Below are 14,285 nucleotides of genomic sequence, written 5' to 3'. Positions count from 1 at the left end.
TTGTGTGCATAATAATTTGATAAAATTTTCGGTCATTTTTTTGTTGTGGTTGAAACAGAAAAATATAGGTTTGTGGGTTTCTTTTCTCAAATTTCTCCTCTGAGCCCACTTTCTATACGGAAAACCACTGGGTAACATCGAAAATTCTATTTGTGTCGTGCGAACTCCTTAGTTACCCGTCTGTCAGAACGTATAGTGTTGAAAGAATTAATTTAGCTAACATTTTAAGGAGTGGGGGAATTTGGGGATTTCGAATATTCGAATATTTTAGATCAAAACAGATTGATATCGAGTATGGTATCGCAGCAATGCGACTGAACTCGAAGTGAAACTATTTTAAGAAGACACAGCTGTGCCCTAGTGGAAGTAAAGTTCTTTAGATATCGAGTTGTTCACCTGAGATGCAGTGAATTTTATGAGTATTTTCTAGAAAAAAAAAATCAGCTTTCGAATATTTATCGATAAGGGGTAGATTTTAATCATGAATTTAAAAAAATGAACGATTTTATTATTTCGGGATTCGACAACTTGAAACATTCACGTTTTGGACGTTATATTTTTTTTCGCAAATATTTTTACTATCCAATGCTACTTTTTCGATGACTAATTTCTCGAATGTTCGAATGTTTCATGAAATTATTCTTTGACGTATAATCAACACACACGAATCGGTACAGTGCTGCTAGAACAAAACAACAGCTACACAATTTTTTATTACAGAATACAAAAAAAAAACCAGGAAGTATTTCAAAAGAAACTGGTTTTGTAGATATCAGTGATGCGATGTACCAGTAATACAAAATCACAAAAGACAGTGATAGGATAGTAAGACGGCTTTACCTATCAAAATCCAATAAATCAAAGGATGAAATGATTGGTAAATACATGGAATATCAGAGCAGGAGCATCTTAATAGCACTAGATTACCACCGTACATGTGTAAAAGCGATTTTATACAAAACATCCCCTCCATTCCCCAGAAAAATATAGCTTGTTTTCAAGAATTCCGTGAGAAATCCTACAAATTGAACATTCAAAGAGTATTAATTGTTCTACAAATAATACCAGCAACGATATTACGGCTGAGTCTATCATACTTTCAATTTTTTTAAACACAATTCTTCTTTCTCTCCTTCAAAAAAAAAAAGCCCTAAGCCCTTAGAGAGGAAGATCTCCTACAAGAAACAGGTCTAAGAAAATCAACACTTTTCAATTGTAATCAGTTTACAAACCATAACATCTTCGAGATCAGCACCGTTGGAAAAAAAATGACTTGCATTAAGCTAAGCTAGAGCTACACGATACATTAGAAAACTATACGTATCGAGGAATGAACATCTGAACCAGTAGGTGAAAATAAAGCAATAAAAAGGTGCAAAGAACAGACAATTGATGATGTGGTGCTACTTTCTGTAGACAAAAACTCGAAAACAGTACTACTTAGGATTTATACGATCAAGACAAGCTCATCGGATTCATGAGAAAAAAAACATGCAAAATGTTTGGGTAAAAACGGTTCAGCACCGGAAAAAAACTCATCTCTTGTTTTTTCGTCGTTGCTTTCTTTCTGGCGTATTCATGGACACACCCACCTGACCAGATTCGATTTCCTGTAATCGTTCTGCTTTGTGTACACTACATTTAAAAAATCATAAGAAGAAATAACGATACCTCCTTGGAAACTTGTGCGCTATCGAGTTGTGCTTGAATTTTAGTTTGAGCTTCAAAATGCAACATAAGATCTGAGACCTGTTCTTGTAGTTCGTTGATTCGCTAAAATAAATGTGAAATGAGCAGATGAAATCATCTGAAAAATAAAGATGAAAGAATGAGAAGCAACGAAGGAAAAAATCCAAAAATTATCAAATATTTCTCTGCGTTTTCACAAGCGTCGCGTCATGCACTTGTCAAGGTCAAAGTAAAACGGGAAGTATTTATGTTAGGCAAAAAAAGGCATGATTGTTCACAAAAGTTGTCCCGAAGCGTAGGGAAAGCAATTAAACCTACGTAACATCTGCCTTTACAAGGAATTACTAGCCATTTACTTGAACATTGGCGCCCGATTTTTTCTCAAATCCAAACTTAATGGTTGGGAGATCAACTGGGGACATGTTTGAGGCTTAGAGGTAATAGTGTAGTTCTAGGGTACAACGGATTTAATTGCTCACACTGTTTTAAGTCTGGACCTTGTGATTATGGAATAGAAAGATGTGGCGAATAAAAGGACGAGTGTGTTTTTTTTTTCGCATCAAAACATGTATGTCCATACTTAGAGTGGACCAATAGGTTATTACAAAACGTATACTACTATCGCGTACCATTACCGTACCAAAGGCTCACAACGCAATATAATAAAGATGAGAAAGGTTGAGAAAAACAGAAACAGAAAAACAGACAGAAAAACGAAGCTCCTTTCGCAGCGAAGAAGACGGCTAATAATAACAGTAACAATAGTTAATAACAACAGTAACAGTAATTTTAAGCAGCAGTAACATTATCAAATGAAAAACTGTACTACAAAAATTACCAATTCTTTCATGAGTACTATCTACTAATAGCACTAGTAAATTCTATGCAGTATCCAGAAAAGTTCTATGTTAAAAGCAATAAGGAATGATTTTTCTTAGCCACCAAATAAAAATACTTTCAAAAGCATTATCCTAGCAGAAAGGTTATGATTACCTGAGAAAACTGTAGCTCACAAGATGCACATTTCTTTTCAAGCTCGTCAACCTTGTGTTTCCATTGTTGCTGGTCGCTACGCAACATTTCATTCATCTCCCGTTCTTCTTTCAGTTCAGATGTGACCTAAAATATCCGGATTTTGTGCGTTAGTACACATGAAAGATGGTATAAACTGAAGTAAACAAATATTACCTTCGTAAGTTTGCTCACGGTTTGTGAGCATTTCTTTTCGTTGGCTTGTTTCGCGGCATTCACTTCTTGCAGTTGCCTTTTTAAAGATTTGCACTCCGTCGACGATTGCGATAACTTTGTTTCCAAATCGTCAATCTCCAAAATTCATTAAAGATTTATATTTACGTACAAAATGATGCAAATGTCTACACCTGTGCTTGAGCCATCTTTTCCATGTTATTCATTGCTCGTTCCATATCAGCCAGTCGTGCCTATACGTATTAGCATCCAGAAAAGATTCCAAAGCATTCAGAAATATAGAAAATCGCCAAATTTGTACCTCAAAATACATTCGTTGACTTTCCAGTTGGCTTGTGAGGAGACACGTGTACTCCAATTTAATTCCATCAAGTTTGTCTTTTTTCTCCTCAGATTCACCCTAAATAAATTTGAAAAAAATGCGGGATTCACGGCTGCCATCGATGGTCTGTTTACCTCTGGGTCTCCTCTCTGGTACTCGACAACTTTTCCCTCGGTGTCCGATTGAATGAGACGATGAACATAATTATCTCCAGCATAGTCCCAAACTCTCTGACCTCCAACTTGTAGACAAAATGTATGGGACGTTAATTCGAAGTGTCTGGAAAATCACCAAATACTTCACTGTACTGGAATAGTCAGTTCTAACTATACCTGTAAGCGTGTCCCTCAGCGTATCGTCCACATCCTATATTTCCACATATCAGACAAATCCAAAGATCCGAACTTTGCCCACAAATGGAGCAGCGTTGTTCGGCCACAAGCTCTGGAGTCTGGATATAACGGCACACTGGACATCTGCAAAAATAAATATCGTTATTATGAAATTACAACGGTTAATATTCACCCTCAACTAATAGTTGCGTTCGGAGATCAACAGAACACTGCTTAAGCATGTACGAAGCAAAACACGAGGTAATTTTCGAGAATATAGATAGAATTAGAAGGAAAATAAGATACCAGATCTCTTGCAAATTTATCTCTCAGTGCTATGAGTTATTAACTAGTTTTTGGGATGAGTTCGCTTACTCAACGCAAGACTCATATTACAAATTTTTCATAATTAGAGTAGCTACAGTAATGCTCTTAAGCCAACCATAGTCAAATGAAGAACTCTGACGAGAACTCTATAGTTCTAGATTTTCCACATATGATATCGACTAGAAAATGAGAAAAAAAAATTAAACATAGTGTAGCAAAACGTGATCAACTATATCTACCGTTGAAAAATAAACCACAAAATCAGAAAATAGAATATGACGCTTGCAAAGAAACTCATGTTACACGGTCTAGAGGAGTTAAAAAAGAAAGCAAACCATAAAATAGCGAACTATATGTGTTATTAAAAACTAAATTACTACGAAGACAGGTGTTATTTCTCTAAAAACGTGTGTGGTTACAATAAAAATCACTCACGTAGTATCAGTCCATTGCTCAAGGCACCCCGCATGGAATGTGTGATTGCACAGAATCGATACAACGCTGTCATCCATACGTTCCAAACAAACAGCACAAGTCGGAAGTTCAGTGAGGTGGTTTGAAGATGATGCTTCATTGTACGTGGATGAGGCGGTGCACAAAGCTGTCACTTCATCTTCTGATGCCTAAGAGGAAATAGATCGCTACATTCTAAATCAGTAGACTGCTTCACTTATCTGCAAACAGATGTGTGGTTTCGTTAGCGATAGCGAGCTTGCGGTCGTAAATACATGGATATCTGTTGGCAAGTTATGCATGGAAAGCTGCATCTTTCACTAAGTCAACAAGACGTGCTGGATTTTCAAAAACCCCAATGCGTTTTTTAAGATGCCTGTGGCGATTAACTAAGATGAAACTAAAAAATATATTCAATTCACATGAGCACATGGACCTTCACCTCTGCTAAAGGCGTGGTGTATTCCACACAAAAGGCTTCCTCCCGCCTGCAGCTAGGACACTCCCGGGCAATCTTTACCTTCAATTTTATGAGTATTGGACAGTATTTATGAGTTTTCCCAAAACTTCAATAATGATCCATCAATATTTCCCATCCTCAACTCCCCAAAAAAAATATAATATGGCAGAACAGTAATTGCCTGCAGGGTGGTAGACAATTGATACCATGAAATTAAAGTTCGATAAATAAAAAAAATCAGAGGGATTTTATTATTATTATACCATCGATATGTGAACTATAAGATTATTTTGAATTCGAAAACCAACGAAATAGTAGCAAAACAACTAACGCATTCTATTCGATCCACAAATAACAATCTACACTGGTTTGGCTCTAAGCTGTTGAACCGTGTACCATTGAAATCCTCATAGAATACAATTGCATCGTTCTGAAATATGCCGACATATACCTACATGTATTTTGACGAGCAAAATAACGAAGAAGCAATTTATTTTACTTACATGAGACTTAAACTTTAAAATAATCATATATTCATTCGGAGTCGAATCTCTGATGACCTTAATTCGCTCTATAGTTTGTATAGATCCTCCTTAAATCAAAAATAAGATAAAAACGTAGTAAAGTCAAGTCAAGTAAAAAAGAATAAGGAAAACAAAAAAAAATACCGATAAACAGCAAGATCTCTCGAAGTGTGATCTGAGAAGGCACACCAATCATACAAAGCATTCGGCACTGGATCTCTCTACCCATGAGTTCATCACTAAAAATGTAACAACAGCTATGTCTCTCACTAATTAATAAAATTACCTACTTATACTTGAAAAAATGAAGTATTCCTTCAGTCTTCTCCACAAAAGGATTGCCGTAATAATAGGTAACATGATCAGGAGCTAAAAGAAAAAAAAAAACTAAATGTGAACGAAGAAGATGACAGAATAATGGAAGTATGAACTATAGAATAATCGAAATGTGAAGCACCTTGCAAAATTTCGGATCCTGCTTTGGAAGATCGCGATGACTGTGGGAATACTTCGGCATCAGAAGTGCAGCTTACAACATCAACACATCGATCTCCATCAAGAGATTCTACGACCACCTCTGAATAAGTGCGACGTCCTCGAAAATTTGAAGACTGTTGCGGAAGCTCCTAAAAAACAAAAAAAAAATCACCTTGTTTCTTCATCTGATTATTTCACAAATCAGATGATTTGATACCAGCATGATTGGACATTTCTCGAAGATCATTGAATCAGAATTAGTGTGAGGATTCGAAAGGATCTGCCGATATTATGAAATATGATAAATACTACTGATAAGACCTTTCGTTACATATACCAGATGACTAATGTCAATGAATGAATCGGGTTTTCGTCTTTTAAGTCACATTTTCTTGTAATCGGGGAAATTTGAATGTCAATTCTTATCGTCACGGAAGTTTTTAGTATGCAATGAATGGAATATTTGGATACCAGCGCATCATATATCAACATTTCATTAATTTTTCATTGAATTAAGAGTAGCAGTTGCCTGAAAACGTTCGTTGGTTATTCGCTGCACTGTGGGGATGCACATTTTCAATTATACTGCGTTATGCACCTGTTCGATGTTAAAAACGTACAACACTTACTCTGAAATAACGTGAAATGTCACGACAGAATAATATCATTTAAGGAAATAGAAATTCCCCCACCAATTACGCCAATAAACACATCTACTCACATGATGAACATGCTTATCTGCAGTTGTTGGAGCAATGGGAGCATCATCTGTTCCGTCGTTCCTGTTGCTTATTCCAGGTGGACTGCGCTTCTTGAGACCAGACATTATACGCCTTCTGTTTCTTTCGATAGTTGATGGAGACTGTTCTAGAAAACTAACATGCCAAGATGCCAAGATACAATTACACGACTTCACAGATACCTCAATGATCGAATCAAACAACGTTCATTTCGTTAGGTTACCCAAAAAAAAAATTGACTAGTTAAAACTTTCGAAAATCCACTTAGAAAAGTTGAACTGGATCCCTACGCTGTTTACAGGTCATGATTAACTTTGAGATCGAATTAAAAGAGCAACAGCAACATTGGGCTTCGTCTTAGGTGCACAACTCAAATCGTTACTAACGTCCAGAACCAAAAACTGCGGGTTATTCGTGCTCTATCTGTTACGCACCCCTCTCATTTTTATTCACCACTACTTTCTCATTCGTTGCTACTTTGGACATCCGACAAGCACCGCTAACGCACCAGGCAAGGCTCTCAAAGGACCTTCTACCAACTGCGGATTTACTATGAGAAAGCGAGGTTAGGGCATACAATTCCGCGTAATTGTGGTCCTATCAACTGGTTTCACTCGGAAACCTACTTTGATAAACCGAACACACTATGACTAACCAATATCAAGCTTCGACGATTCGTTGAATGAAATATGATGGCTACCGTTTTTCACTTCCAATCGCAGAATAAGCGGTTGATAGAAGCTCATACGCGTGCTAAAATTCCACACATACACACACGAATCTTTCAATAATTTCTACGTTATGGACCAAGATAGCGGTACAACCGATTGACTTCAAAGAAGATGACACTAGTCAGGCTTTATACAATCAGCTTGGCTGTCAAAATTAATACAGTAGTAATTTGTACAACATGCAAAATTAATGGCACTTTATGAAATTGTCAAAAAAAGATCTAACTTCCAGCAAGAAAGTCACCCGTAGACTACTTGTAACAATGATTCTATGGACTATGATTAAACCCTGTAGTTCTATGCTACATTTTTTTTTTACAAAATACATGACAAAGCGAAGTCGTAACATAAAAAAGTAGAGCGAAAAAAATTCAACTAGAGGTAATCTATTCACAAAAATTTTAGAGTGCTAAAAAAGGCACAAACATGCAGGAGCAAATACATGATAACCTTTCGTACGTTCACTACATTCACGTACTACGATAATCAAATCAGTATATCGCGGATCGACATCTGTGGACGATTCCAGTGTCGAGCGAAATTTTGTCAACGGCAGCAGCAAGAGAAGAATATCCGGTATCATCCGCAACTCCATTCTGATTTCCATGTTTGGGGAGGAAATATGAAGCTGCAGCCCAAAGGTGGTTTCGGTTTAGACGTGAGAGGAACGTCGCTCGAAGCTAAATTTTTTAAAATTTATGCAATCATATGTTACTGAGTAAAATTTGCACAAATATGTCGAATTCCAACCTGTCTCTCCGCCTTACTTATGATTTTGGAAGAGGCTCGTGAAGCCATGGTTTCAGCCGAGATCAAGAATAGGACATCATCCAAAACCTTCTCGGCTGTGAGACTCAACTGCAATAATTAGCTATAGAACGAAAATGAAAAAGAAAAGTGACCCATCGGAGAGCATGAGATATTCACAACATTCAACTTCGACGAAAATAAGTGCTACTAATAAACCTTTCTACACATTATTCTGTAAAGGGTAACAAACCTTCTCCAGCGAAGCTGCTGCATTTTCACGGATCACGAGGGGGTTTACGATGTTGGTGAGTCCAATAGATGAAAGAAATGTTTGAAAATCTCCACCAAGTCGCAATAAAGAAAGGGAAATTACATTCGCAGCAATATGTGGCAGTAGTCGCTGAAATGAGAACTTTTAATGTATCCACAAGTAATCTCATATCAGATCACCTCTCCGATAATGTACTTTGAGATTTTTAAAACAAAGAATACAGGTACAGATATGAGAAAGCGGAATAGAGTAAATTCATGTCTTAGTCGAAGAGAAAAACGAAAGGGCAGTGTTACTAAAAAAGCCTTGAAGACTAAGTGTCCCACATGACGTGGCTAATTGTTTTCTAATGTATTCTGTGAGCTAGAAGATAAAAACAAAAAAAGAATACAGAGTAGCAAAAGATTACAGAAGTGAACTAAGATATTGTGAATACAGCGAAAACGCAGTGCAAGACGGTGATGCACAAATCCCGGTTACATGAACAAATGAGAAAAGCCGAACAAAACAAACCTCTGTTGGATTCCGCTTTAAAAGATCGTGAACAACGGCACAAACAGGCTTTGCCGTTAAACGAGGCAAACTTGGCAGATCCTCTTCTTTATACTTAGCACTATCCAAACGAGAATAAAAAGGATTCACCCTAAAGAAGAATGGATATGCTACATCATATTTTCTAAATAAACGAAAAAAATTCTTGTAACTTCTCAAAATAATAGTGCATATAAAGTTTGAGTTACATTACCGTACCTGGTGAATATTTCATAACCTAAGGTTCCAACTGCCCACGTATCAGCCATGCGGAAATCCAAAACGCTGAAATAGTAACAGAATCTGTCCAAAAGTAACTCAACAATGTTCAAGGATAATACTGATTAACACAAACTAATTAAATATTTTTTTCCAAAAGCATACCAGTCCGTGCTAGGTTCCGCTACAACGATTTCCGGCGCCCGTGTTCTTCTGTTTCCTCCCAAATCAATTGTATCGTCGACGTACTTCACTAGCCAACTGCCTGTTGCCAAAGCGCAGCCAAAATCGGATATAACGAGATGCGGGACCTCTTCTGAACATACGTAATCTACTCCTACGTTACACTCACAAAATAGCGCTACTAATCATCATAATCAGGAACGTAAGAATTACAATAATGTTATGATTCACACCTGGATCATCAAATTCGAGCAATATGTTGTCGCTCTTCATATCTCGTTGCGCTACAATATTGTCGTATAAAAATACACATCCTTCCAAAAGTTGACCAAAGAGAATGCGGGCGACACGGTCCGAGCACTTCCTTTTCAGATCCACCAAGTAGGAGCGCAAAGTCATGTGGTACCTGAAGATGTATTAGCAATGAATGTGAAGAATACAATGTAAAATATACACAATACCACAGCTTCAACTCAACTTCGCACGTTGCTGTAGAAGAATGTGATTGCAGCAGAGAAAATATGCCTGACCAGTTGTCATTTTGTGATTGAAAGCGTGTAGCTGCTCTATTTTTCACAGGCGAGGAAAAGCTGCTCACATCCTTCGATTGAATACTTTCCACCGAAGAATGTGATGCAGCTTGTAGCGATTAGTTTTGAAATATGCAAATATAATTCCGCTCAGCTTTGCAACAACGCCCGATATATACGCATACACATATATCTTGGGCTGATCAGCTACAGTATGGTCCACGAAAAAATGGTCCGACTCCGATCCAGCAAAAATAGTTTCAGTTGACTTAAGCAGATGGTCAAAAGAACCTCACTAGGTGAAACTGTAACCCCTCAGTAGATTGACAGATATGTTCCACTGATTGGTCACAGTTTCATCAAAGAAAAACCTGCTCCAATATTGGAGATAAACTACTTTCCCTAGTCCTGGGGATAAGGGAAAGTAGCTTGACTCCATCCTCTCCCCCTATGTGTATTTCAATGCAATAAAAACGAATTTCCAAATAATTCGAAAGCGCTCAATATTAAGAGCATTGCTATAGAATTGAAGATTGAAGGAAAAGGAAACATTTAGCGATGCCACTTTATATGCACGAGCTGAACATTTGAACAGGATGCGTCTAAGTCTACGCGTGAAAGACGCACTTTCCAACATTTCGAAACAGTGACGAGATTCGCCTGTCCACAGTTTGCATCATTTCTCGCATTGCCTCGTGAACAGCTGAATTCTCAGCATACATGTGGAATTATTTGGAATCTATTCTGACTATGACGCGGTTTTAGGAAGCTCTAATGTTTTCTTATTCATCAAATATGTTGGATGCACAAAATGTTCCGTTTTCTTGAGCCAGTTAACTCGTATATGCTGCTCTTTGATGATTTCTTCCTTTTTATCTTTGTAGTATTTCTTTTGCATTTCTTCATCGCTTAATGATGGCAAGTGCGAACTCCACTAGCTATTTGAAAACCAAATAGCATCAATGGTTGCCGGTTCACTCAAAAATAGATCTAATATTAGAATTTTTTTGCAGAAAAGTGGTGAGGATGCGAAACTTCTCCAGAATTACAAAGTGCGTTGAAACTCAAAATTAAATCTCGGCACATTTACTGTTTTAAAGCCTTTGAAAGTGAACAAAAAGATATTCTAAGAAGTAAGAGCTAGAAAAAAATGATTAATGACCTTTTCATCACGATAAACATCGTCCTGGGCTCACTGATGACTGTTTCGTAGAATAGAGCTGTTGGCAGAGCATCCGGATAGACGTGTTTCGCATCATCCAGAATTGGCATTCGGTCAACGAAAGCCGTTAGGACTCGTACAACGTTAGGATGAAAATCCGGAAGTGGCCGATAACTAAAATCAAACAATCAATTGCAATCGTTATGAATGTTTGTTCTAAGTACAAAAAAATAGTGAAGATAATGAATCCTTGTTGTTGTCTATCTCTTTTGCTGTTTTTCCACTACTCTCATAGGTTAGTTTGAAAGTTAACGAAGTAAAGGGAATCATAAACTAGACGTTTTATCTGCGCTTTTTTAGGTTCTAAAGAAACAAAAAATTGATTTAAGCCAACAGTAGGAAAGAAAAAGAGTAGTTTAGATGAAGGCGTTAAATTTGCTTACTTTAAAAAGTATAAACGAACGAGTTTTTCTTTCTTGACATTTTAAACATATTTCTGTTATTTTAGAGTAGATATTGGAACTCCTAGAAGAAGAAAAGCGCGCACCTGCCCATTCTCCCACTTAAAAGTCCTGCACTTCCTGGAAGCGGCACAAGTTCTGCTCCCATTGATCGCCACAAGTAGTTGTCACCCAGACGAGGGCACATATCCAACGCGAAATTATACATCAATTTCAGAGCGAGTGGATATTTCTGCAAAAGTGCGCGGATGAAAGTAAAATAGTAAGAAAATACAAAATAATCTCTTCAATATCAGTACAGCTCGCGAATCTTGGCTCCTCTGGGTGAAGCAATTGTTGAAGACATTCGAACGTGACTGACGAAGATTTTCAACATCGCGAACACGCAGAGCATAAACAGCCGCATTACATCCATAACCAATATTCTGTCCTAAAATTGCGAAGAAACACGCTCAATAAAAGCCCTGTTGAGAGAACAAACTGCGTACCTATCTCATACCCGTCGATAGTGTTAGGGAACACTCCTCTCGCTAAGTCAGCATTGTACCTCACATTCGTGGAAAACACATCCTAGAAAGCTAGTCTAATTTAAACAGTATTTATGTAAATAGGAAAAAAAGCTCTCAGGAAAAGGCAAATTCTTCTTTAATGACTATAAGACCAAAAAAACTTCAGGAAAACTCTTGATGCAAATCGGAATTAGTGGTAAGAAAAAATATCAAACAATACATTTTGCAGTAGGACAGTGATCAGTGATGAGCTGTCAAGCATACGATTTGCAAAAAAAAAGCCTCCGCTCAATAACGCACCATTTTACACAACTAAATTAATCGTAAAACGTACCTATTACTCAGTGATTGATTAAACACCAAAAATTCAAAGATTTGTAAATAACCTGCACTAAATGATGAGTTATTAGGGAAAATTTGGTTGAGAGGGGGTCGGGGGAGAACTCAGCTACCCTCTTATTTGTGGAAACTCTATCTTCCTTTTTTCTCTTAGTTAGCCTACATGTCATAGATCTTCTAAGACTAATGCTTAGGTCATAAGGTCCCAATTGACCTAGTTTACTTCCAGAATCAAGAGCGCGACTCCCCCACACCCCAAACTACACTTTATCGCTTATGTTTTAATCTCTCTCAAGATTCAACGATGGGAACTATCAAACACAATTGCAATACTCACACGGATCCTTTCCACCACTCCTACAGTATTTCGTTTCTTGATAATGAATCCGCTGAAGCGGTGGATATGGAGCCTTTCCTGGTAGAAGCGACGGTGATGAACAGCCAGCGATGAGAGAGGACGGAATCCTCGTCCACCGCGAAGTACAAGTTGTGCCTAAAGATAGAAGCGCATATAATATGTGATTCAAAAATGGATTTGAGTAATCCGAGGTGCGCATGTACTTTTTTTTTCTTTTCTTTGAAATTATGGATTCATATTCGTTGTTACACACCCACAAAACTATCAACATCTCAGTCATCAAGAAAAAATCCATACCTGTTTCTGAGCAAAACATCAAAGATGTTTCACTCAGTGTTTTCATGTCTGAAAATAGTTATTTTCTCTAGTAAGGCATCCGTAACAAAACTTATGACTTGATAAATAGTACATCCACTAAACGACAACATCTTAAAAAAAAGTGGTGAAACTGGTCGAGAATCATGTGTTTCCTCTTTTTTCCTTTGGAGGAGAATGTGACACCTTCTCATCATGGGTGTTTCAAAAAAAAAAAAGAAAAGAAAAAAAGACGCCAATTTGATGCGATTCCCCTTACTTCACTACTAGGGGTCTCAAAATGGAATGGAAAAAAAAGGAACTTGTTGCATCCGGGAATAATTTCTTAAGGATCTTAGAAGATTTATGGGGTTTGAGCCGCTGTATTCGTTCTAATATTTCAAGAACCCTTTCCAAATATGTGATGAGCAATAAAAAATAAACTCACCACACGGTATAGCGGATTTCTTGCCAACGGTAACGCAGTTCTTCCAATAACAACGTCTAGTTTGTAAGTTGCTTGAAGAATTCGTGGTAATAAACGATACAATGAAGGTCTTCGATGTAGAATTTTCCAAATTGCCTAAAGTTCGTGACAAAACATCGATCAATTCGATGAATCGAAATCGAAAACATCGATCTATTCGATGAATCGAAATCTATTCGACATCGAAATCAAATTGTAATTAATCGAATAAAATACTAGAGAACGAGGTGATGTGCGCACTTACCGCCTGTGTGATTCTCTTCGCTGCCGTGCTGAACCGCTTCATGAGCATTCTTCTTGATCAGCTGTGCCCCTGTGACGATGAAAAACAAACACGAACCCCGGCACAAACAGCTGGCTCCGCCAGAGAGTTTTTCGGGAGTAACGCAACCGCGCGCTGCGGCCATCCGTGTTTTAGAGCAACTAATCTCACATTTTGCTCCTCAATATCCTAGATTAGGTCGAGTTCACGTCATTTTTACAGTATGCCGCATTTTTACAGTTTTTACAGTTGTCACAGTATAGGATCAGTATTCATCAGGTTACAGTAATCTCTCTGGTATTAAGAGTGTGTTTTCAGGCACATCGAACTGTTTCCAGGAACTTTTCAGGAACTGTTTATGCATCGAATGTTTCAATGAATGAATTGAATGATTGTTTGTTTGTATTTATTTGTTGTAATGAATGATTAAATGTTTTATTAGGGGAATCCAATTAAAATATCAATACCACTAGCTACTTTTGTGCTCCTTTCCCTCGAAAAAGTGTTGTTCGACTTGGCTGGACAGCTTTTTTTCTCCCCTAACCTTTAAGAGAAGATGATAAAGTGCTGAAATTCTCCCGCATCCTACCCACCCATCCTGTGATGAATAGTACTTTCCGGTTAAAATTACTCGACCCATGGTGTAAAATCACGTCCGCGGCTGTGTT

The 14,285-nt window shown here is 37.5% G+C and overlaps 2 protein-coding genes across 3 annotated transcripts; both read right to left on the bottom strand.

The window, feature by feature from the left end:
* Nucleotides 1-1,535: 1,535 nt before the first annotated feature.
* On the bottom strand, nt 1,536-7,276 carry RB195_020761 (uncharacterized protein; the record flags this gene model as incomplete). Its single annotated transcript, XM_013442458.2, has 16 exons — nt 1,536-1,610; nt 1,672-1,773; nt 2,683-2,808; nt 2,878-3,012; nt 3,069-3,128; nt 3,197-3,295; nt 3,352-3,496; nt 3,550-3,693; nt 4,312-4,499; nt 5,121-5,219; nt 5,293-5,381; nt 5,458-5,552; nt 5,604-5,682; nt 5,771-5,939; nt 6,512-6,657; nt 7,186-7,276. The coding sequence occupies 16 exons, from the start codon at nt 7,274-7,276 to the stop codon at nt 1,536-1,538; spliced, it is 1,842 nt and encodes a 613-aa protein (XP_013297912.2).
* Nucleotides 7,277-7,752: 476 nt separating this feature from the next.
* RB195_020760 (uncharacterized protein) lies at nt 7,753-13,762 on the bottom strand (the record flags this gene model as incomplete). 2 transcript variants are annotated; one of them, XM_064189213.1, is made up of 15 exons in its annotated part: nt 7,753-7,941; nt 8,012-8,119; nt 8,262-8,411; nt 8,796-8,925; nt 9,033-9,098; nt 9,198-9,348; nt 9,449-9,621; nt 10,373-10,448; nt 10,942-11,081; nt 11,455-11,600; nt 11,668-11,798; nt 11,857-11,938; nt 12,554-12,709; nt 13,317-13,387; nt 13,600-13,762. In XM_064189213.1, the coding sequence occupies 15 exons, from the start codon at nt 13,760-13,762 to the stop codon at nt 7,753-7,755; spliced, it is 1,932 nt and encodes a 643-aa protein (XP_064045094.1). The 2 variants fall into 2 exon arrangements, with proteins under 2 accessions (XP_064045094.1, XP_064045095.1); XM_064189214.1 differs by lacking the exon at nt 10,373-10,448 and having other exon boundaries at nt 10,908-11,081; nt 13,317-13,451; nt 13,600-13,647.
* Nucleotides 13,763-14,285: the final 523 nt, after the last annotated feature.

Source organism: Necator americanus, chromosome II, assembly GCF_031761385.1.
Source record: "Necator americanus strain Aroian chromosome II, whole genome shotgun sequence".
Lineage (NCBI taxonomy): Eukaryota > Metazoa > Nematoda > Chromadorea > Rhabditida > Ancylostomatidae > Necator > Necator americanus.
Note: the sequence above shows the minus strand (reverse complement) of the source record. Positions and strands in the feature narration are given on the sequence as shown.